This window comes from Numida meleagris, chromosome 2, assembly GCF_002078875.1.
Source record: "Numida meleagris isolate 19003 breed g44 Domestic line chromosome 2, NumMel1.0, whole genome shotgun sequence".
NCBI lineage: Eukaryota > Metazoa > Chordata > Aves > Galliformes > Numididae > Numida > Numida meleagris.
The window spans coordinates 113,428,134-113,452,931 of NC_034410.1; the positions used below are offsets into that span (position 1 = coordinate 113,428,134).

General features: G+C 39.9%; 2 protein-coding genes across 9 annotated transcripts in view; one reads left to right on the forward strand and one right to left on the reverse strand.

Annotated features, from left to right (window-relative positions):
* The window catches only part of ARMC1 (armadillo repeat containing 1), a 32,225-nt gene extending 16,527 nt beyond the window's left edge, over positions 1 to 15,698 (reverse strand). Inside the window, exons 1-3 of one of the 3 annotated variants that reach the window (XM_021386758.1) lie at positions 14,618 to 14,783; positions 12,365 to 12,566; positions 7,686 to 7,777 (exon numbers count right to left, since the gene is read on the reverse strand). In XM_021386758.1, coding sequence (XP_021242433.1) covers positions 7,686 to 7,777; positions 12,365 to 12,538 — 266 coding nt within the window. In that variant the 5' untranslated portion in view covers positions 12,539 to 12,566; positions 14,618 to 14,783. Of the gene's footprint in view, positions 1 to 7,685; positions 7,778 to 12,364; positions 12,567 to 14,610; positions 14,786 to 15,605 lie in introns of those variants that run through there. The other 2 variants (XM_021386761.1, XM_021386759.1) reach the window with 2 other exon arrangements.
* Positions 14,856 to 24,798, forward strand: part of MTFR1 (mitochondrial fission regulator 1) — a 23,395-nt gene continuing 13,452 nt past the window's right edge. The window contains exons 1-3 of one of the 6 annotated variants that reach the window (XM_021386756.1): positions 14,856 to 14,964; positions 20,291 to 20,433; positions 23,642 to 23,740. In XM_021386756.1, coding sequence (XP_021242431.1) covers positions 20,368 to 20,433; positions 23,642 to 23,740 — 165 coding nt within the window. In that variant the 5' untranslated portion in view covers positions 14,856 to 14,964; positions 20,291 to 20,367. Of the gene's footprint in view, positions 14,965 to 15,708; positions 16,015 to 16,297; positions 16,452 to 20,290; positions 20,434 to 23,641; positions 23,741 to 24,798 lie in introns of those variants that run through there. The other 5 variants (XM_021386757.1, XM_021386752.1, XM_021386754.1 and 2 more) reach the window with 5 other exon arrangements.

A 24,798-nucleotide genomic window follows, 5' to 3' on the forward strand; every position in this document is an offset into this window, starting at 1 on the left:
AATATGGTAGTTTGGGGAGCAGAAAGTAAGACCAAACTGAGTTAGGAATATTTAATAGTAATTACAGAAAAGTAACACATGAATGAAACAAATGCAAACACATAAAAAGCTGAATTTCAGGGCTGACAACCACTTAAATGGCCAGAGCAGACAGAGTGAAGAGCTCAGTAAGCAAACGAGTTGCACAGAATAAATGAAGACTTGAAAATACCTCTTTGACTACAGACAAGTTCCAAGATGAAAGAAACAATATTAAAAGTAAAAAAGTCCACCACATATTATAGGGCACAAAGTACAGATCCTTACATTGGTCATGCGTTCAGATTTTTCTCAGTGACCAACTCCACACACACACACACATACTCCAAAAAACAAAACTAACACACCTTCCCCTCAAACTGCACCCCTCAGAATGAAGGTTGAAAGCAGGTTTTTAACTGCCAACTTCCATTAATCCCTGAAAAATACAAATCTACAGTAATACTTCGATATTTAAAAGACTAGCATCTGAACCACTGGCAATCAAGTCTTGGATTGTTCTTACAAATGACATTCAACTAATTGAGCTTCTACACCGTATTTTCTTAATCCCACAAAAATAATTAAGATTTTCCCAGCGAGTCCATTACACCACAACTGAAGTCCAAGTTTTTGGATGCTACATCATTTCATTACCTAATGCTTTTTGTGTTTTATTTGTTATCGTTTGCACCCCTGAATCTGTGTTGATTTCATGACCTCCTATGCCTTTCATAACAGGAAATACATTACAAGAATGCAAAAATATTTAAAAAACATTTTAAAAACAGTTACTGAACTCTTAATAGTTTGCAACGACTCATAAGCAAAAAGAGCAAAAATCTTGACTATATATATATAATAACACATATGCCTTAGTGATGTTGGTAGCTTATGACATTGAACCCATCTGCTCCCTGATCCCTCCACTCCCTCCTATATATAGTCTCCAAATACCAGGAAGTCTTTTAGCAGATAAAATAGTATTCAGCCACTTAGAACAAGTACAATGGTGTATTTATAGAGGACATATTGATTTTGCTTATAATCCCTAATACTTCACTACGCGGAGGCTTTTTTTTTTTTGACACAAGATGCTTTTCCAAAAATAAAAACAAACCACTTCTGAAAGTTAAGATTTATAAAATATGTAATAAAAACATTCCTTAAAGAAACTTAGACGCAGAGGAGTGGGATATTTAGCCACTTTGCTTAACAAGGCTGAATGAAGCAGCCTGCAGATGTCCTCCTGCTGTGACCATCTATTATTAACAAGCACATTGTTACAGCACTGAATAGACTGGAACCCCACAGCCCAAAGAGATGCACCGACAACCAAGGATGTAATTTTCTAGAAGCACTTAACTCCTAATAGACAAAATATAACAGAGCAGGTAAAGCAAATATGCTTGGAAAGATAACAGGAAAGGAAAGATGAGGAAAGAAAATGGAATAGAGCATCTTCCAGGCCAGGAAAGGAAGTGTGGAAAAGAAAGACATCCAAGTGAAGCAATGTAAATTAATTTCTGGAAACAAAATTTTTGTAACCTTCTGCTCAAGGAATATTTAAGACACGTGATAACTATGATTTTCAGAGAGAATACAGCTTCTCAGAATTGGAAGTATGGTACAATTCAAAAACAATCATGCAACAGAACCAAGCTTCCCATTACCCAATCCTCAGTCATTTCCCCATTTTGATGTTAAACAAACATACAAAAAAAAAAAAAACCACACAATAAATACCAAGAATTATAAAACTACCAATTCACATACAGAAAATTAAAATCTCTACAATCTATAAAGAGCTCTGTCTTTCTCATTTTCACACCAGAATTTAAATACTCCAATCAGTAGCATAAATTCATAAATGTAGTAAATGTGAAAAGCTGTCAGAATTTTTTAGCTGTATTTTCACACAAAATATTATCCTGTGGCCAGTTACGATACGGTAACCTCCCCTCCACCACAACATATCTCTTTAAAGATGTAATTTGCTTTCTTGTTAATTAATACATGGCCTTTGCCCTGTCCTCCCCCAGCCATTCATCCTTTCTCACAAAGGAGACAAAGAAGTATGTCATACAACAACGATGGTAAAGCCATTGTGATACTACATTCCTACTGTTTTCATTTCAGCAAATACTACTCTGTTCTGATGTGTGTTTTTTTATTATTTTGTCAGACATCGTAAATTTAAACTTGGCTGGTTTCAACGAATAATTAAATTTTCAAAAAGTATAGGTAATTAAGACAACCAAGAATTAAAATTGAGTAAGAAGTCAGCAATTATAGACTGCATGTATTTTACCATATCTGCAAGGGACTCTAATTAAGCACATATTAATTGCCCTAATCTTCTTAGGCAAGTAATAAATTGAAAGAGCTGATTAATGCACTGGATTCAGTTCAGCTTGTTAAATCTGACACCCTGGCAAAGGAAGACTATCTTGAAAAGCTCTTTTAGCTAAGTAATTGGAATTTTACTCTCAGTAATTTCCTATTCCATAACAAGAGCTATTCAGTATACTGACTCATTGTTTTTTTTTGTTTTTTTTTTTTTAAATACATGTTAGTTACATTTATGTTCCATTATGCTCCTCCTAATAAAGATCATGAAAAATCATAAACTTTGACCTTTACTGTCCATGAAAAGTCACTTTCACTCTGAACACAAATTAGTATATTTCCTTGTAGGCTATAAATCCTAATTAATTTTAATTCTAGAAGCTGCTAATAACATTTTATAAAGTCCATACGGACAGATTAAGTACTCCATACAATTCATAAAGCCAGCAACCAAACCAGTTTTCAATATTAAACAACTGCTGATGACTACTAGAATGCAACAAAACACAGTTCTTCAATTAATTTCCATCTCTTCTCTCTTTATTTATTTACACAAATGCCTGTATACATACACTTACAAGTTCTCAATCAAATTCAGTAGAAACATTTTTGATAATAACCAAACAATTAAAAAAAAGACATTTGGAATCCTCTAGGTAAGGGTTTTAAAGGCCTGATTTCTCTCCAGCACACTTCTTACCCTAAACTGCATAACTCAAAAGAAAAGACGCATCAAACTTCAGCTAAAACTAAGCAGAGCTGGGCGTACAAAGAAGAAATCTTTCCTGATAAAACACACAGCAGCAAGTATGGAAGGAAAGAGATTTTTTAATATTCAAAGAGTGTCTTCAAGTGTTCTGTGAAACTTGAACAGCTTCTCATGTCCTAGAAAACACAGAGGTTTATAAAGCCTTTCATATGAAGTATCTCAGAGTCACACTAGTTGCAGATCAAGTTTAGTTTGAAAAAGCATCCTAAATATATATCACTCCCTTCAAATTTTTATTCTGTACTCCTCAGAGCTGACATTTCATATTGCTGCTCTACAGCCTTTAAGCTCCAGTCTCTAAACCGAAAATCTGTTATTCTTCTGTTCACAAAAACTAGTATTCATACACTTTGAAAAATCATTGTCATTGACTGCGAACCTAAAACTTATCCTTTAGTCCTTATGCGAGATGGAGTCAGCTGACTGTTCATTTTAAGAAACAAAACTATGTTCACAATTGAGCTGTAACATTTATAGTAAACGAGTATCAAAAAGCTGATCAGAGGATACGAGGGGACTGCTAAGCCAGTGAAATGAGAACTGATGGTACCTCAAAGAATTACAGTTAAACTTGGATGCCTCTCATACAAATATCTCCTGTCCATTTTCTATTGCACTACAGATAGTACTTATCAGATAAAAAGGGGGCACTCAATTCCAATGTTCATCATAGGTAGTCTTTCGAAGGAAACAGTACTTTATGCACAGGATAAAGAGTTCAAATAAGCAATACATTTTTCTTCCATTGGCTGTCCGTATCACTTAAATGATGAGAGAAGCCCTCAAATTTCAGGGTGAGCATAACAGAAAACAGAAGAGAACTGGAATTCTAGAACTCTTGACATCCTAAGCTCAGTGTTCATTAGGTCAGTGCCGAACTGCACTAAGCCTAAGGGGTGCAAACTGAATAGTTGTCAACCTGCCTCTTCGTGCAAGTGAGCTACACCTCAGTGCTTGGGAAGTATTAACACCATCAGCGATGGAATACGGTTTATCACAGTTCAGCACTGAACAGGGAAAGCCAGTCAATACTGTTCACGTAAGAGAAATCAAAGAAAGTAAATGGTGACAGTTATAAAATCCTTGATAAAAAGGCACAATTCACACCACAGGATGCATTTAACCTGTCAAGAGAAAAGAGCCAGGGGCTACAAGTTCTGCTCTGGAAGACATCACAAAAAATCCTCCAAAATCCAAATTAAGTTATGGATTAGAGTGATGAGTTAGATATGCAGATTTGGAAAGCACACTGGAATGAACAGAATGAAGTCACTAAGACCAAAGCATTTGTTATTGCATTTATTAATGTTTAGTTTCAGTTCAAAGGACAACAACATCTGGCAAAGATCTGGCAAACTGGCATCACATTAGAAGACAGACTCTCCATTTTGTAGAGAAAAACCGAAGAAGACCTTGCTGTCTACCCTACAGACTTTCTAACAGAGAAAAAAAAAACACAAAGGCTTTTTTTTTTTTTGTGACACGAAGCTAGCTTCTCAGCAGTTTTTACCATCTTTCTCCATATTTCTCCGGGCAAAACAAAACTTAGCTTCAGCATTTCTTGTCAACATTACAGCCTAAAATCCTGACAAGCACATGACAAAGTCTTGTGTTTGAAGATGCTACATATTTAAATTTTCATCATATCACACATTCCAAATGTTACAAGCACATGAGTCAAATGTATGTTCTTACTTTTGCCAAAGAGCTTTCTAGAAAAAAATGAAGCTACAAGATTCCCAGTTTTTAACTGACTTTTCTCTCCTCTTCTGCAAGTTTCTGAACTTTGTACTCTTTTTGTCCCTGTATCACAGAATGGTTTGGATTAGAGTGGATCTTACATATCAGGTAGTTCCAACTCCGTGGTTGGAAACTCCGCCATGAGCAGGGAAATCCCCCATTAGATCATGTCGCCCAAAGCCCTGTCTAGCCAGGCCTTGAACACAGCTTCTCTGGGCAGCAGCCTGCTCCAGTGCCTCACTATGTTCACAGTAAAGAACTTCTTCCTTATATCTAATCTAAATCTACCCTCCTTCAGATTAAAGTCCCTACTCCATGTTCTGTTACCACACTCCCTGACAGAGAGTCTCTCGCCATCATTCCTCTTCTAGGTACCGGAAGGCTGATACAAGCTCTCCCCAGACTCCTTGTCTCCAGGCTGAACAAGCCTAGCTCCCTTAGCCTATCTTCATAGGAGAGGTGTTTCAGCAATCTGGTCATCCTTGTGACCTCCTCCAGACTCATTCCAGCAGGTCCATGTCCTCCTTATGCTTGGGGTCCCAGAGCTGAATGCAGTACTGCAGGTGGGGTCTCACAACAGCGAAGCAGGGAAGGAGAATCACCTCCCTTGCCCTGCTGGTCACACTTCTTTTGATGTGGCTCAGGATATGGTTTGCTTTTGGGGCTGCAGGTACAAATTGCCTCTTCAAGTTGAGCTTCTCATCAACCAATAATCCCAAACCCTTGTCCTCAGGGCTGCTCTTAATACATTCTCCACCCAGCCTGTATTTTATTTGGGCTTGCCCCAACCGAGGTGCAGCACCTTGCACCTGGCCTTGTTGAACCGCACATTGCTCACACAGGCCCACCTCTTGAGCCTGTCAAGGTGCCTCTGGACAGCACTCCTTCCCTCCAGCACATCAACCGTACCATGCACCTTGGTGTTGGTTGGTAAACTTGCTGAGGGCACACTCAATCCCACTGCCCACATCACTTACAAAGGTGTTAAATAATACAGGTCCCAGCACCAACCCGTGAGGAATGCCACTTGCCACTGGGCTCCACCTGGACACTGAACCACTGACTGCAACTCTTTGAGCATGACTAACCAGCCAAATATCCACCAAGAGGTCCATTCATCAAATCCATGTCTCCCTAATTGGGAAACAAGGACTTCATGTGAGACAGTGTCAGAATGCTTTGCACGGGTCCAGGCAGAAGACATCAGATGCTTTACTCTTATCACCCAACGCTGTATTACCACTGTAAAAGTCCACCAGATTTGTCAGGCACCATTTGTGAAGCCACACTGGCTGTTATTAACCACTTCTTTGTTTTCCACATACTGTAGTTACCTGGATAATTTGCTCCATGATCGTGAGTGGTCTGTAGTTCCCCAAGTCTTCCTTTTCTCTTTTTATAAAAATGAGGGTTATTTTTCCCCTTTTCAGTCAGTGGGAACTTCAACAGACTGTTACTACTTCTTAAATACGATGTATAGTGGGGTTAGCAGCTTCATCTGAAAGTTCGCTCAGGACTCGCAGATGCATCTCACCTGGTTCTGGGGATTTGTGCACCTTAGATCACCCCAAAAATTGATCTTCTTCAATGGGTAGCTCTTAATTCTCTCACACCCTGCCTTTGCATTGTGCAACTTGTGCAGTGTGGCTAGAGAGCACTTGTTGGTTAAGAAAGAGGCAAAAAAGCCATTCAGAATCCCAGCCTTTTCTATATCCCTGATAACCAAGTATCCCATTTCCTGCCAGAGAAACCACATTTTCCCTAGTTCTCCTTTTACCACTAGCATACTTACAGAAGCTTCTCTTACTGGCACTGATGTCCTGGCCAGATTTAATTCTATCAGGACCTTAGCTTTATTAGTCCAGTCCCTGGTTGCCCAGACAGTTCTTCTGTGTTGCTCCTGAGCTACCTGTCCTTCCTTCCAACCTCTGTAGGCTTGACGTTGAAACACAGAATAAATGATGCCTAAGAAATTTCCATAAAATTACTTAAACAAAATTTTAATTAAGACTGTTTCCTCAGTACTATTATGTAAGCTACAGAAGCTGATAACAAATACTATTCCCCTTTCACCATCTTCTTGTGGATTACATAAGATGCTAAGAAACTGCTCTAAACAGACAACTAATCTACACTAAAGGCAAATTGGTCTGCAACAAATGCTTCTAATGCTACCTACACATTCCAGTTTTACTGTTACTATAAAGTAGCAAGCAGAGACTCCTGTATATTTTAACTTAATTACTCTTGTCCTTTGAAAATGTCAACAGTGTAAGATTTAATTCCATTCCTTTTACGTACCCTATTATGAAAATCCATCATTTAAACCTCACTAACTTCTACTCCATCAGCAACGTGTTTCCTGAACACAAAACTGTAGAAATAAACTTTCTAAAACATGTCAAGACAAATACATTGCATACACCCTTTGCTCTCCTAAAAGTAGGAATCAAAGAAAAACATCACAGATCCCAATCATTTCCATTAAACACACTAGGGCAAGAAACCCTTATAAAATGATGAGAAGGGTTACAAAAGAACCAAAAGGGAAGAGACAAAATTACCTACTCGTAATAAGGGCCAGAAATTTGTTGTTTGGCAAACGACTTTCAAAGTATTATTTATTCTACTCTATGTTCCAATTACTTTGTCATACTACAAAACAAAGAGCATTAATTGTTTGCAACCTCAGCTTCGACAAGGAAGAATGCAATATTAAAGATTCACTAAACAAAATCATAGTTGAAATTTTACTTTGCAACAGAATGTTGTATTTTTACTGTCTTTGGATACAACAACATAAACTTACTTTTGTATTACATTCTGTAAGCTGAGCATCATACCCAATTCACTTTTCATCTTTTCTCTGTTGGCACGGCACTCTGCCAAATAACGGAGAGCCTAAAATAAAAAGGACAAATCAGCAATAATTCCAGTACATTATCTTTTTTTAAATCAGTGTAAATCCACAAAACATTTACAATGCCACTTTCAGTAAGAGAAAAAGTATTACCACATGCTGTAAATATTAAAAGAATCGTTTTATTCTCAAACACACAGAAAGCAAGGGCTATCCTATCTATGAGAAAAGGTTGAGAGACTAGGTTTTTAGGCTTTATACACAGAGAATCTCTACAACTAACTCACAGAGCCTCTACAGCAGCAAATAACATAACAAGGAGAAGGAAAACTACCATTTGAGAAGCTCAGGTCAGATATTAAGAAAACTTTTTTTCCCCCCACTATGAAGGTAGTTCAACCCTGGAACAGGTGATGTAGAGAATTAATGAGACAAATCCACAGCTGACCTACAAAAAGGAATTTGAAGCAAATGTCTTCCAGAAGCCCCTTCCAGCCAACACTATGTTCCAAGATCTAATGTAATTCTTTATATGCTGTGTTTCTAGTAGTTCTATGGATTCGCCACCACCAAGTTTCTACTGTCCACAGAAACAAAGGTCTACTACATTTATAAACTTCTAAAGATTAGTTGCAATACTGGAAACATTAAGAGCAAAAAAGGTTTATAAAGTTTAAATTTCCTATAACGTTGAAGTAATTCACCACTCCACTTATGCACAAGAGTAAGGATATAGCAGCAGCAGGCAGCTGCTTACGCTGCTGTAATCTAAACTGCATATTGCAATTTAGGTTACACTTGTATACTGCCCAAGGCTTTGTTTATTTGTCTTTCAAGGCAAACTCTTTGCAGAACTTCACATTGCTGACTCCAGCCAACAACTACATGGTTACTCCTAATGCAATACTCTTCCAGTTGAAATTTCAAATCCTGTTCACAACACATCTCTCAATTCTCAATGCTGTCAAACTTTTCTTAGAAGGAACCTCTAAAAGTGTGCTTTGCATTGCTCTCTAATCTGTTTTAGTCACGTAGGTACAAGAACCACACACAGAAAATCTTGCAATTCACAAGTGCAATGGGTTATAAAATTAGTTTTGTGATAGCAAGATTTAGAAGTGAACTAATTCTTTAAATAAAGTCATATAAAAACTACGCTGCTCACTAGCTGCTTTAAAAATAACATGCTCCTTACTCCCTTCGGAGACAGACAATTAATCACTTACCTATCTTTCTAAACCATCTTCAGCACATAGTAGGTAAAGTTCAAGATCATCCTATCACCTTTTGAGGAAGCCTGCCTCTTGTCTGACATGGTACAAACTCCAAATGTGACATTTGCTTTTTCCTGATGCAGCTCAACATCGTGATTCTAGCCTGTAAATGCTGTATATTTGCTTAAGTACTTCCAACTACAAATATCTGTTTGATAGTTCTCAACTACTAACTTCCACATTAAAAGAAACCCTAACTGTAGTAAATGTTTCGTATATTTGTACTGTTTAGGCAATTTAGCAAGGATGTAATGTTTTTGGACAACGAAACCTCCCTTCTCTAAGTAGATAATTAAGGGCCAAAACACAGGCAATCTCTTTTCCATTTATTCACATATTCTTTACACAAAAATGTAGCTTACACTAAAACAGAGCAAGGGATAAGGTTATCAGAATAATAGTAACAACCTGGCTGTTCAGCATAAGGAATTCTTACTTGTTTTCCAAATCCATTAGAGATGCAAAGGTCTGCACCTTCAAAGAAGTCATATCATTTATACTTACAAACTGCAGTCTACTGAAGTGTAAGATCGCTATCATGGACTTTGGCTGGAGCCTCTGTTCAGTAAAATACTCAACTACGTTAGCTTTAAGCTCACAAGTAATTTCATCATATTAATTAAGTCCATACTTGTTTTTTATCATTACAACTGAAATACTGATGCAGTTCCTTAACTTCGGAGTCCAATTTTTGAAAATTTTAGTCCAAGTTTAAGGGGAAAAAAAAAGTGGTTTTACCTTCTTTACTTCGGATTTTTTTATTATTATTATTGAAAACATTCAAAATCTTATAGCATTACAAATATTCCATACAAAGAAAATCTTGGATTTAAACTAGAGCAAAAAAATATTCCACTCCTTGATCAGATAGAAGAAAGCACTGAGCTGAAACTGGATGTGGGGAGAAAAGCATTCATCCCTGAAGGATCCTACAATACATCAAAAAGTTAAATAGGAAATTACTGTGACTCAAATTGATTATTTATAATTTCAGCTATGGGAATGACAGAATGAAACAATAAGTAACTTAAAGTCAGTGCCATACATTCTTTTATTGGGTATAAACTTAATGGAAAATCATTACACTTAATGATTTCCACTTGAATAGAAGCACCTTTTTGAACGGATGGCTAGAAAAACAAAACCAAAATGAACAAACATTTCAGAATGGAAAAATATCAAAAAGGATGAGTAAAAATTTGTCAGTGAAGATATTTAAAGCTACAGAACCTATGAGGTCCAAGAAGTCATGCACGTAAGTAGTTTGGGGAACAGTCAACACTAGTTTCCATAGCTAACTGCTTCATAGAATGGCCTGGGTTAAAAAGGACCTCAAAGATCATCTAGTCTCAACCCCCGTGCTGAGTGCAGGGTCACCAACCACTAGACCAGGCTGCCCAGAGCCACATCCAGCCTGGCCTTGAATACTTCCAGGGACCTGGCATCCACAACCACCTTGGGCAACCTGTTCCAGTGCGTCACCACCCACCTCCTAATATCTAACCTAAATCTCCCCTTAGTTTAAAACCATTCCCCTTTGTCCTATCGCTATCCATCCTCATAAACAATCATTCCCCATCCTGTTTATATGCTCCCTTCAAGTATTGAAAGGCCATAATGAGGTCTCCCCAGAGCCTTCTCTTTTCCAAGCTAAACAAGCCCAGTTCCCCCAACCTTTCTTCAGAGGAGAGGTGCTCCAGCCCTCTGATCATCTCGGTGGCCCTCCTCTAAGCTCGTTCCAAGAGCTCTGCATCTTTCTTGTACTGGGGGACCCAGGCCTGGACGCAGTACTCCAGATGGGGCCTCACAAGAGCCGAGTAGAGGGGGACCACCACCTCCCTCTCCCTGCTGGCCACTCCTCTTTTAATGCAGCCCAGAACATAGTCGGCCTTCCAGGCTGCCAGCGCACACTGCTGGCTCATGTCATTTCTGACTGCAGTCAGGTCCTGGGGCTGTCTCCTTTAAATCCTGCCCCTGAATTCACTCTACCTGTAGGCTGCCACCAGATGAAACAACACAGCTTTCTCTCATCCAACAAGATGTCCTTACCACACAACTTTAGTAATATCTGGGTTTGTGGAATCATACTGCAAACTGGATTAGCCCTCACTGATCCGATAAATTCCGTTCTTTTAATGTAGGGTTAATTTTTGCAACGTGATCACAGAACGATTACTAAATTTCATGCAGGCTGTGAGAATATGCAGCCCAAAAAAGCAAAGGAAGGAAAAGAGAGAGAGATATTCAAACCCTCCATAACCTAAGGAACCTACACTAGAATGAAAAACAGTGCAACATATTCCCATGAACTGTAACCTTAACTCAGAAGACTTCCAGTGAAGAATATTTAGTCTGGCAAAAGCTATGGCAAAGCTATTCTGAAAACCAATTAGCAGGACACACATCTCCTGGATTATAGGACCTCATTCCCTGTACCCAGAAGAGTACTGGAGTTATTCCAAGAAATCCACTAATACTCCCTGAGGACATAAAACAAATGAAAAAAGATATACAATTATGGTACAGACGATAATGTAGAATTTAATGTAGAAGTCAGAGCTCTGTTCACAATTCAGTGACATTTAAAAAAGAAATAATATGAAACTAGAGTATGACAGCTTTTAATAACTTAAAAATCTTATTAGGAGAATTGAATTAGGCTTCTAAGAAAAACTTCATCTTTATTTGTCCTGTTTCTATGAAAGAGATGCACTTTTTTGGATTTAGGATGAGAAATTAGAACTTTAGTGTTCATGACATAGAACAAGAAGAGATGCACAGAACATGGAAAAAGTTGGATTAGACATCAACAGATTCTGATTTTTTGTTTTAAAAAAATCCCATGAGGGTGGACAAATGCTGGAACAGGGTGCCTGAGAGGTTGCAGGGCATCTAAGCAGACACAACCCTACACTGTGTTCTAATTTGTCTCAGCTTGACCGTGGGATTAGACTACATAACCTCGGGAGATCATCTGTAACCAAAATTGCCCTATAATACATGATCCTTTTCTTATGTGAATGTCAAATCACTGTGTATATTTACCAAGCTCCAGGGTTTCACCTAAAGAAAATGATTTAAGTGCTCTTACCTCCCTCCACAATGAAAGTGAAATGGCTGTATTAGGGAAAAAACGCAAAGCAAATTAATCTCTTCCAGCAACTGTGAATTCCCCTGCAATAATGCTACATTACTAAACAATTTTTTGAATTGCGCACTTATTTTAAAAAAGTGAAAATGAATTGTGATTTAACATAAAAACAGGTTTTATCTTTTACATTACTTGTTTAAAGACATAGAAACAAAGCTACAAAGCGTCCTAATGACATACACACTTAGCTCTAGAATACTTACTAATAAAGCTGAATGAACAACTGGAGGGCTGGGATGGTCCAGAAACAGAATCAGACCTGGCAGACATCCTTGATCCTGAACAATGGCTCGCCTATTCAAAGGATCAGCAGCCAGATCTCGGAGTTGGTTAACTACAGATAGCGCATCAGGCTCCTCACTCATAGTGGAATTCATTTTTTCCTACACCACGCATACGAAATACCTGTCGAAAAAAATATGCGGTATTAATGTTTACTATCAATTAATGCAGAGAGAAGGCAAGAGCAGAAACGCATGGAGTTGTTACAGGCATAAGAGTACAAAAAAAAACCTCAAGGAACAAAATTCATAAGGATACGGATCTTAGAACTTTCCAGCTGAAAACTTAAATTTCCCCTGTAGAGAGCAGATAGGGTTCGGTTAATAACATTTTCTCTTGTTTCCTTTACATAATTTTAGACTAGTCAGCCTTTACAGGAGTACATGTATGGATATGTACAAAAGTACATAAGTATCTTTATAGCACTGATAAAGATGATCAGAAATGCCACTGTTTTCTCACACCCAGTTTGCAGACTGCAAGTCTACAAACACCCTTTTGTATAAACATGTAAAATCAAAACCTGAATTTTCAGTGTCTTTAGCAATAATCAAATTTCACATAAAAATGAACCAAATCAGCCAGCAAAAGATTAACCCAGCATCAAGCATAACGAATATTATGTTTTGATCTTTATCTATTCCCCAAATAACTAGTATAATGCCATATCTATTTAAAGCTAAAAATATTTAGAAGCGTTGTGGTTTTTTTGTAACTTCTGACTAGTTTGCTTTCAGTAAAGAAAAAAAAACAAGTCACACCTTGTTTCAACCAAAGTCCAAGCCAACATATCAATTTCAAATGAGACGTGTTAGTTTTAGTATCCAATTCCGGAGTTGTTTTAATGAGGAATAACTACTTAACAGGCCACAGAAGCATAAACTTAGTCAAAAGAGAAGGTCTGCATCTTGATAGTGATAGACTGAGGGGGAATGGCTTTAAACTAAAAGAATGGGGATTCAGGTTAGATGTTAGAAAGAAATTCTTCCCTCAGAGGGTGGTGAGGCACTGGCATAGGCTGCCCAGAGCAGTTGTGGATGCCCCATCCCTGGAGGTGATCAAGGCCAGGCTGGATGAGGCCCTGGGCAGCCTGAGCTGGTGAGTGGCAGACCTGCTCACAGCAGAGGGGTTGAAACTGGGTGATCTGTAAGATCCCTTCCAACCAAAACCATTCTGTGATTGCTTCAAAAGACTGACTGTATGCTTCCAAAACTACTAAATGCTAGCTGTGGTCCTGGTGCTGCCACCACAAACTCACATTAAGAAACTTTTTTTTTAAGGCACAAAAGCATGATTAATGGCATATTGTTAATTTGTATTCCTTTTCTCCCTACATAAAAATAAAATTAAATTTGTAACTGGTCACATTCTTTTACCATCACCTCCCAAACAAATAATACCATTCAAGCATTATATTGTTCTCTCACTGATGGTAGATGCACATGTAGAAACGTCCAATAGTTTCTGACATTTTCACATTTGAAAAAAAAAAAAAAGCAAATTTTTCTGTCACTGGTTCTTCCTTCAGGAAAGGAAGTGCTAACATGAGAAGTCAGCGATTACCCTCCACGTTCTTTCCTTTGACTGTCACGAGTCCTAAAGAGATCAGCTGGGGATCATCACAGCTTCATCCCATAATTAATACCTTGTATTCTCAAAATAGATCACTCTAAATTGGTAAAAAGTCTCTATGAAGTTCGGTATTATTCAGTACATTCATAGCTGGCCAACAAAACTTACTCAAAGCATAAAAATGAAATTAGTTCTGGAGTTAATGCTAACAAAAGCCTCTGATATGCAGTTGTGTCTTAAGCACCAGATCTCTTCTACACCTCTCTTCATCCTGAGCAGCCTTTATCGTTTTTCTTCTGATCTCCTCAAAACACACAAAGCTTAGTTTTACCCAACCCCATTAGGCCACTCTCTTTTCCTCCCAGACCTGTCTCCTCAGTCGCAACCGAGGACAACGCTGAAATCCCCAGCATCTCCACCACCTACAACATCATGACTACCAGGAGCCCTGGCTGACGTGAGCCCCGTGGCCGCTCAAAAAAGGCTGAGGCCCCCTCACCGCACCTCCCTCCCAGCCAGCCAGCCAGCCAGCCCGCCTCTCCCTCCCCAGCTTCTCCCGCCCCCGCCCCCCCAAGCGGCCTGCACTCCTCCCGACCTCGTACCGCTGAACAAGACGTCCCCAGACCGGCACAACACAACCTCAGGCCCCCATCACCCGCGGAGGGCACAAGAAGGGACAGGGACACAGCCCGCACCGCTCCCGCACCACCACCGGGCCCGCTCTGACCCCGCACATCCCTCCGCGCCGCAACACGATTGGTGCGGCACCGCCCGCACCTCTCCGCCAATCACGGCGCGTCTTGTTGTCGGTGAGCTGGGATTGGCCGGCGGCTGCGCCGCAAGGCACGCCGAGACTAGGAGTCCGGCAATCGCAGCCCGGCAGGGCTTCTGTGTGCAGCGCCTTGCCAAGCCCAAAGCAGTTAATCCCTCGTTCAAAAGAACTAGACAGGTAAATTTGTTTTTAAATGAGCAGATTTTAATCTTATTTACTGAGCAGCTTTTTTTTTCTCTGGAATGGTGGAGCTTTTGTTTTGCTTTTTGTTCACGAGGGTGGATAGCGATAGGACAAGGGGGAATGGTTTTAAACTGAGACAGGGGAGATTTAAGTTAGATACTAGGAGGAAGTTTTTCACACAGAGGGTGGTGACGCACTGGAACAGGTTGCCCAAGTAGGTTGTGGATGCGCCATCCCTGGAGGCATTCAAGGCCAGGCTGGATGTGGCTCTGGGCAGCCTGGTCTAGTGGTTGGTGACCCTGCACTCAGCAGGGGGGCTGAAACACGATGACTTTTGAGGTCCTTTTCAACCCAGGCCATTCCATGATTCTATGAGATTCTACTGTCCCACTCACCACATTTGAGCTTTGAGTTCTCAAGTGCTCACCCTACAACTCCCGTGTGCAGTAATAAGTCCTCTAGCAAAGCTTTAAGCATCAGAAATAAGACGTGCACCCCAGCCACGCCCTATGAGCGCTCCCTCATCCCTGCACCGACGACTGCAGAGGGCCCCTCAAGTCACCAATAACCGGGCTAGGCCGCCGCACCGCTGCTCCCGCGCTCGCCCAGCACCCACAGCAGAACATAAGCCTCACCGCACAGCCAACGGCGGCTGCCTCAAGGCCGTCTCTTATTGGCGGAGGCCGGTCACGTGTTCAGCGGACACGGTCGGGCGCGGTGGCTGCCGGGTAAGGTCGCTCGACTGCCTGCCGAAGGGCGGTTGAGGTCCCGCCTCCTCTCAGGCTGGCCGGCTATTGGCCGGGAGGGTGCCGGCGCGGCCGCGGATTGGCTGCTGGAGGGGTCGCGAGCGCAGTGGGAGAAGCGGGTGAGAGAGCGCGGTTGCGGGTGGCGGTGCTGACGGTGGCTTCTGAGCGTGCCGGGCTTCCCGCGGCCCGTCCGGGCGGGAGCGGCGCGTGAGGGGAGAGCGGCAGCCGGAGCCTCGCCGGCGTTCGTCGCCTTCAGCGCGGTGAGCCCCGACGGCGGCGGGAGGTGGGGTGAGGTGAGGTGAGGTTATGTGGGGGTGCAGGCTGCGGGGAGGCCTCGAGGGGGGGTGACTGGCAGGTGCGGGGCGAAGGGGACGGCCGGCTCGCCGCACCTCCGGCTCGAGGCGGGCTGACTGACGCGGCTGTTTGCGGATTGAAGCTGCCCGAAAGTGAAACCCTCTTCCGTTGCGGTGACAGCTCGCAGCGAGTCGTGGGGAGCAAAACAATGCGGAGAGGATATGGAGAGTTTAAAGGTGCAGTTAGCAGCCGCTGGATCACGATCGCCCAGGTCACCGGCTGAAATCCGGTTGCGTTGCGTAGGAGCTTGAAGTTGTTACTAAGAGACGTTATGGGGGAAGAAAGCGTAGAACGTTCTGAATGCTTCCACCCCTTTGTTAATAGAAGGTGCATTTTCTGTAACAGAAGGAGTGGCATTGACAGCAGCGACTGGGGAGCTCTGTAAGTCTGGCAGGAGAGCGTGGGTGTGTGGTTATGTTTGTATAATGCAGTACCGCTTGGCTTGGAGATGTTGGAGCATTTCGCTTCTCTTGGATCTATGTATTGTTTTCAATTCTTGCTGTAGACTTCATGGTGATACAAACTTATCCCTCGCTTGTTTCTGTAGTATCCTCTGACTTGTATCTCCCCCTAGGTGTAGCTTTCCAAGCAAGTGTTTCGGAAAGTAACGAGCACTTCATTCTTTGCATCTTCCAAGCCACACAGCAGAGTTCTGCAGTTGGCTGTGACCTCTGCTAAATGCCTACATTACTGCTCTGCTAAATGCCTACATTACTCCTAAGTGGTCTGCCGAGGTCTGGGAGAGGGCCTGGTCCTTTATGAGAAGATCCTGCCTCCCACTTGGTTTCCTGTGGTTATTTTTTTGTTCACTTTTTTTTTTTATTATTATTAATTCTTTGATATGCTTCCTTATGGATATAATTTGGATAAAATTTCATTAGATGAGCACAGGTCATGTGTCAGTCAGAAAGACTTTGAAGATATGCATGGCCTAGTTTCCGACTGAAATAAGGAGGAATGTGCTTTTTTTTTTTAATGTAACTTTTTTATGTGCTTGGTGGTTCTTTGAAACCATGCTTCTTTGAAATAAATGTATTTATTTATGTCATGCATACCCTCTTAATGTAGAGACTAGACTTTTCATTTTTCATGGACTTGTTTATTCTTTGTATGTGGCTGATCTGCTGGACCGACAGCATTAAAGCATTCTCTTTTATTTTTGCATGGATTTTACTAAGAGAAACTTCTCTTAATAAGACAAATATGACTATCAGATTTCTTTTTAAGGGAAAGAACTCATAGTTTGAAAGGGACTTGTATTTTCCGGTGTTGTATTTATCCACATAGAAATATTTCAATTTGAAAGCGGTTGCATCTGACTTTTCTTTCTTTTCATCTTCCATGTGTAGCACCCACTTGAGAGCCTGGCAAAGGGTTTCATTTCCATTTCCTATTTGCTGACTGGTATGCTTGTATGGACAGCTTCCAGGGCCTTTGTATTTATCTCATTAACGTTTTATAAGGTGGTATTATCTGTCAGCCTTGTAGACTGATATTTGATATGAAAATATTGAATGAAAGCTGCAAAAGTAATTGGGAGAACTGGGGGCAAAGGAAAGTTCATCGGGGCCAAAGGGAGAACCCCGACGCTCAAGAGCGTAGGCCTGCTCATTTTTACATATCAGAAGAAAGGTTCTTGAGCATTGTTAATTTTTGTGTAAGTAGAGTTGTATAAGTGAGCAACCTTTGGCATTCCCATCCCACCTGTTTTAAGCACTGAAAGGTCATTCTTTGTGTTTTTTCTCCACTAACCTCTTTTGGGAGTCTTGCCTGTGACTACTCCTTACCATTGTAATAGTTTTGCTTAAGCACAGCAGAAGTCTCACATTTTATAGCAGTATTACAGTCGCTTTGGGCATTTCGTTGTAGTAATTGAGTTGTGGAGGCTTTAGAGGAATTAAATTATTATTACTTTTAGTTTAGGGGGGCATCAAGAAGATAGAGGGTAATGAAGAAGGCAAAGAGTAGACAAAGCAAACAGTATTTTAAAAGAGCTGTTATTCTAGGTTACTAAAAGCAATAAATGTTTAACTCTCCTCCTTCTGAGATTGGCATGTGTACAAAGGATTTGCTAGTACTTTCATTCTTGCTGTCCCACATTTTGTGTGGAATGACCCTTTCTGTTCTTGGCACACAGAATAATTGTGAAATAATTGAGATTTATGAAGGAAAATGGAGTGCAGGATAGTCTGGAAGAAATGAACGTGAAGTTTATCTGGGGATAAATCTGGAAAACTAACAGATTTCATGAAAATGTCAAGGAGATGTACTTAAAAGCGTTCTCCTTTTAGATTTCTTTTTAGAGGAGTAATGATCTGGAGGTTATTAAAACACGGTTGTCCTTAGTGCTGTGCTGATATCCAGGAACTGGTGGTACTCTGCAGTCTTACAGATTGATTTCTGTCACTTCTTTCAGCAAAAGCAGACAGCGGGTCATGGGCACGATCAAAATGTTGGCCACTTTAAACATTTAGGCTCTAGAAGAAACAGTGATTTATAATGTGAACTGAAAATAATCATTTAAGTCACTTCCACCCACATTATCTTATGTTATTAAAGATTCAGCTTTCCCAGTTGATCAGAACCAAAATTATCAATGCCTTTTCTTTATTTTCTTAATAAAACATGACTGACTACATCTTAGCATTTCGGTGTGACCTGGCTATCTTTTGAAAGAGCAATACATCAGGGCAGAGACAGTCGTATCTGCGCTTGTGAGGCCCCACCTGCAGATCTGCATCCAGACCTAGGGCCCCCAGCACGTGGAGAATGTGGAGCTGCTGGACTAGGTCTGGAGGAGGGAGGGCCACAAACATCATCAGAGCACTGGAGCACGTCTCTACGAGTAAAGGCTGGGATTGCTGTGATTGTTTGGCTTGGAGAAAAGAAGGCTCTGGAGAAACTTCATGGTGGTCTGTCAGTACCTAAAGTGAGCCTGCAGGAAGGATGGAGAGGGATTCTGTCAGCGACTGTAGCTTATAGAAAGCCTGTTATTCTTCCCTGTTGTTTTTCCATTTAATCTCTGAATGATTGGTTCATTTTTGTGCTCTTTTTCTAATAAAAAAATAACATTAGTGCTTCACTAGCTGGGAGAATAGTGTTTTTTTCCTGGGTTATTCAGCAGTAAAAGGAAGTCCTATTAGGAAACGTGTTATTCTTTCTGAGGTGATGAGAAACTAATATCAATTTCTGTTGTTGTTTTTAAGCCTGTCTGAAAAAAAACCTGTAAGGCTGCACGGTTCTTGCCAAGTTTCCGCAAGAAGTAGATTCTCACTAAGGAGCTGTTAGCTGTTGAAAAAAAACAAACCCAAAAACGTTTGCAATGGAAATAGTGATGATTTAACTGCGATGCTTGTGGGCACTTTCAAACAGCAGAGCTTTTCCATCTCCTGACTTTGTAACTTCCTAACTAACAGTTCCTTGCTGCCACATTGCCTTAGTCATCCTTCTGTCTGTAATGGCTTTAGCAACACAGTTGTTCATGCTACAAATATTTTGTTCAGGGTGCTTCAACAGAGTGTTGTTTCTAGTCTGATACACAAAACAAATGTAAACCTAAAGCTATAGTTTTTTTTTTGTTTTTGTTTTAATATGACACACGGTTCTCAATGGCATCCAAGTTGGGACTAGTGTAGAACGCATTTAAGGGAAAGATATGTATGCAGTATGTATAAATAGACGCAGTTTGAAATCTGGCCAACTTTCTAAGTCACTTGAGTATTTTCAGGTCCCACACTGACACTGTTTCCTGTCTTTTTCTTCTATTAGTCATATTTCCATGTTTCTGTTGTGGGAAAATGGAGGAAACAACACAACTGTCAGAGAATGTGAGTGAGGAGAAGGGCTCTGCTTCCTGGAGTTTGTTCTTGCCTATAGAAGAGTTTCAAATAGGAACATGGCCCTTGAATCATAGTGTTGGTCCTTGGTTGCAGGTATTCCATTCAAGTTGAAGTGAGCAGTCATTTTCCCAGCGTTTTAATCATTAACTTTGGAACAGCTTTGACTTCTTAAAAATCATATTCCAAAAACTCTTTGTTGCCTCTACTAGGTGAGTTATCTTCTGGATGACTGTACTGTGCAGTACTAGGAATTGTCTGGAAGTGTCTTGTTTTCAGCAACTGCTTCAGAAGCTTGTGTTTAAAATACATATGCAGCAGTTTTCTTCTGTTTATGACCACAGCACGCTTCTAAAATGTTTGTTTCATATTTCTTTTTTTCAGAAGGACTATGGAACCTCTGCAGCCCTGTAGATTTGGAAGGCTTAAATCCAGATTTGAAAGGACCCTTCCCAATCCAGATGATTCGCTGGTTTAAGTGCTTATTGAGGATGATTTTTGAACAAGTTGGACTTAACATGGAATCAGTAAGTGTTTCAAATTTGACTTTTTTTTTTGGGTCAGAAAATCAGGTATTGAAAGTACTTATTATATTTTAGTTCGCCCTTGTCCATTCCAGCAGAGCACTTTAAATGCACTCAGTATCTGTATGATTCTGCATTGCCGAGCAAGTATGCAGTTCCCTATTCAAGACACAGAGGTACCGAGTAATGTGTGCATTAAAAATACCATGTAGTTCCTTCTAGCTCTAATAATAAGCTGTTTACGGTGTAGATTATGCTTTTCCTTCTTCTCTTTTAGGTGTATTTTGAAGCTGAAGGAAAAATTTCAACTGACTTTTGACAACTGAATTCATTCTTAAATGTCCTTACTTCTTTGTTCTTGTCTTAAAGATATAAAAAGCCCCATGAAACTGAGAAGATGATTATTGTGTTACATCTGCCTCTCCTCTCCTTCTGTACATGTTACTGTATAGGAGAGCAACATGGCTGTGTGCTTCTCTAGGGAAGCAGAGGAATGTGCATGCGTAGGTTTCCTCCTGAAGGAAAGCTTATGGAGAGTTTTCTGTCAGTGCTTAGCAGAGAGAGAGAGAGAGAGAGAGTTTGAGATCTGCTACTTATCACCTGTTCTCTCACTGGGATCTTTAGGGATCTGTTTTGAGTAGAATTATTGTCTTCAATGCAATAATTTCTATAAGTTATAAATATGTTTTAATAAGATGGAATTCCTTACCAACTATGTGCAGTACTTGCTCTTACTTTGGTGATTGTCATAGAACACTCAGGAATTCACAGAGAGTAGAACTGATACGTGTTGTAGGTTACCCATAAGAGTCAGTATTTTAGGATTTTATTAGAACTTAAATCGGACATTTCATGTAGTATAACTCTGAAAATTCAAAGCAAGAGAATATGCTTATATTACTAGGGGTGCTGGCATGGCTATTGTCAGCAACATCTTTAGTCTGAATAGGGAGGAAAACAAGCTTTTAATCTGTTTCCCTCTATGCTCTGTTTGTATCAAGCCCGGGATAATGTGGTTACATTTCCAAATGCCAGCTGTCCCGGAGAGCAGTAAAACACTGATGCAATAAGAGGGTATGACTAAGTAATAGTCTGCAGACTTGCTCTGCCAGTGCTTCAAGTCAAGAAGTTGTTGTGTGAACAGGAGTAGAGCTGTGCTGAGGCTTATTAGCTCAGCTGGGCAGTGCTGACTTTATTGATACACCTTGCGGCACAGCTTGCGTGCACTTTTCTGAAAATACTGTCTAGGCATATTTTTGTGTCACCCAAACTGAGTCATTAAAACCTGTAATGCATTTAGGCACTAAATATTATTGAGGATATGGGTCCCAGTAACCCTTTTGTCTGTGGTCTGAGCATTCTCCAAACAAGTTTTACCACTTGCCTGAAGTGTACTGCACTTATGCTGGCAATACAGCACGTAGTCTAGGCTCGTTGCTCTTGTGGAAGTACTTCTGTAATTAATCAAGCATTCTCTTGACTAGTATTTTTTTCCAACACAGCATCGCTTTGAGGCTGTTGTCAACCATTCTGCTTTTAGCAGCAGAATCTACTGTGAATAGCAAGACTCCATTACTGCAGTACTGTTTATTCTTGAGGGCCCCAGATCTCCTTGCTTTTTGTTCAGCTGTGTAGACAGCAATAATGTGATCGTCACAAATGTGAGGTCTTTGTGGCATCAGAAATGCAGTTCCCAGAGAGGGCTCTATAGGTTGAAAGAAATTGTATTCAAACTTAACTGCGTATTAAGCAAGAGAGTTTGTATTTCCTATAATGAAAAATTTGAGTCTGTGTGGGTTATTGGCAACGCTGAGGATCTGATGTGGAAATCTAGCATAGCATATGTGTAATGCATATGTGCATTTATTTTGTCAAAATTTATACATTCCATTAAAGTCAGAGGAAAGAAAGATGCTTTAGTATAGAACTAAGCAAAATGTTTTTGTGAAGTTTTTGAAATAATGTAATCTGGGAATAAATACTGTGAAGCATAATATTGTCTTCTTAATAGAACCCTGCAAATCTTAAAAGAGTAGTGATTTTTGTGTAGTATATCCAGGTGTTCTTCAGCGGTGTGGTGTGAGACTCCCACAGCTTCACCACACTAATCACACAAGCAATACAGCCATGCCATATCAGAGTTGTTTTAATAGATCCAATGCATGCTATTAATACTAAGATTTCTGTTTGGGGCCAACCTTCTAACAGGATGTTGAGTTTGCTTAAAGGCATTAGCCTTTAAAAACTAAGATCTGAATAGCAAATTCGTATCTACAGTCATAAGAAAATGCTGTCCAAGTATTTTTAATTACCAGCTAGTGTTCTGATTGTTCATTAACTACATAATTTTCATTAGAGTCTTCCCCTTAATCCTTCTACTTTTTATCCATTGTTTCTGTTGTCATTCTCTGCTGAAATCTTTCCTACTTCCATCTCTCTATTCTTTTCTTCTGTTCTGGCTCTTTTTATAGAATTCTCCTAGGATTAAAGCCTCATTTCATACAACTTTGGTAAATAGGAGAGCAAACATTCTTGTCACTAAGTAAGACAAAAGAAAACAATTCAATCCCTATTGAAATGATGCAGAAGAAATGTGAATTTCAGTAGAAACAGTTCAGAATCAGAAGCTAGATGAACTGGGGTTCTTCAGGCAATTTTCTGTAGCGCATGTGTATGTTAGGGCATTTTCATTTTCAAATATTTCTTTTTTCCACTTTAATTCCACAGTTACACTTTCTACCTTGTACTGGCTTATAGTTAGGAACAGTAGCTACCGGTCTTAATAGAAACTGTGATAGAAGAGCTCTTAATTAAAAAAAAAGAAGCAAGACTCAGGGAATGTAGAATTACATAACTGTATGGGTTTTTCATGACTGAGTGGCTTTTCATGTAAGGCCTTAGAAAGCGTTGTATGATTCAGTGCAAATTCCTCATTGCGTTAAAAGTGGGCAGGTTGTGCTTTTGAAGATCACAGCTTTTGAATCCTACCACGTCACTAGATTTGTTGCTTTGAATTTAAACTTAATGTAAAGGCTGTCTTGATCTTAAACAGACATAACTGTATGTTATATTCCTAGCAAGAAAAGATTAGCTTTGAAATCATATGTACATTCAGCACAAGCGTAGTACAGAAGGATAAAGGAAAAGTGTTCCAATGTGATGATTCATTTTTTTAATCTAACATTTGACTTATTTTTTTCTTCCCAACTAGGTACTTTGGTCAAGCAAGCCTTATGGTTCATCTCGAAGTATTGTAAGAAAAATTGGTACTAACCTCTCTCTAATCCAGTGTCCAAGAGTTCAGTTTCAGGTAGGCAATCTCAACAGTTTAAAACACAAGTTTCTATATACAGGGGAAGAGATTTACTCTTGCATCGAAAGATTTTAAGCAAATGTGTGGCTCATTTAAATAAATTGACTTGAGGGTTCATGAAAGCAGAATTAGATAAACCTGCCACAGGTTTACTTTACTTCAGTTCTTCCCACTTCCAATTCAGATTTTTACCTGGTGTGGATCCTTTCATGTAGTGCCTGAAATGCTAACTAGTGATGCTGTAACACGCGTAACAAAACTGGAATTTTTTTTTCCTAGAGAAAATGGAACTTCTAAAATGGCAGAATACAGTTTTAAAAAGTTATTTCTGGGGAAAAAAATATCTTGAGAGAAACATTTGAAACTAATTTCTAAAAGCAGTACTTCAAACTAGGCTTAAAAGGCATGCAAAGGTGGACAGTTACATAAAAATATTTGGGAAAATACAGAACTTTATTAGAAAGTAAAAAATTAGTTCTAAGATAACATGAGTACCCTCCTTGGGGTTTTTTTGTTTTTATAGAAGCCTAGCACGTCATAGGTGAAAGGGGAACATCAGCAGCTTTCTGATTTGTTGTCTTCTAACTTTGACTGCATCTAGTGGGAGGTTAAAGAGTAAGGGCAAATGCTTAAGGAGGAGAAACCCTTGCTTTTTATAACGAGTTGTTCGGGAACAGATGGGAAAATGGAAGCTGTTACACATAATCTTTTCAACTCAAGAATGCTGTGCATAAAGGGTGGGTATAGAATTGGACAGATTTAGTGCTTGAAACTCATGCTGAGAAAGGAATGTTTCTTGGATTGAATGAGGGAGGAGAGCACAAAGATGAATGGTGGGAATCATTGGCCATGCTAAGACAGGGTAATTTTTACACAGCTAACTTTTTCACTCTTGTGTTAATCTCTTTATCCTATGTGAGATGTATGAATAGTCATAGAATCATAGAATCATAGAATTAGCTAGGTTGGAAAAGACCTACAAGATCACCTAGTCCAACCATCCACCTACCCACCAATAACCCCACTAAACCATGTCTCCCAACGCTATATCTAAA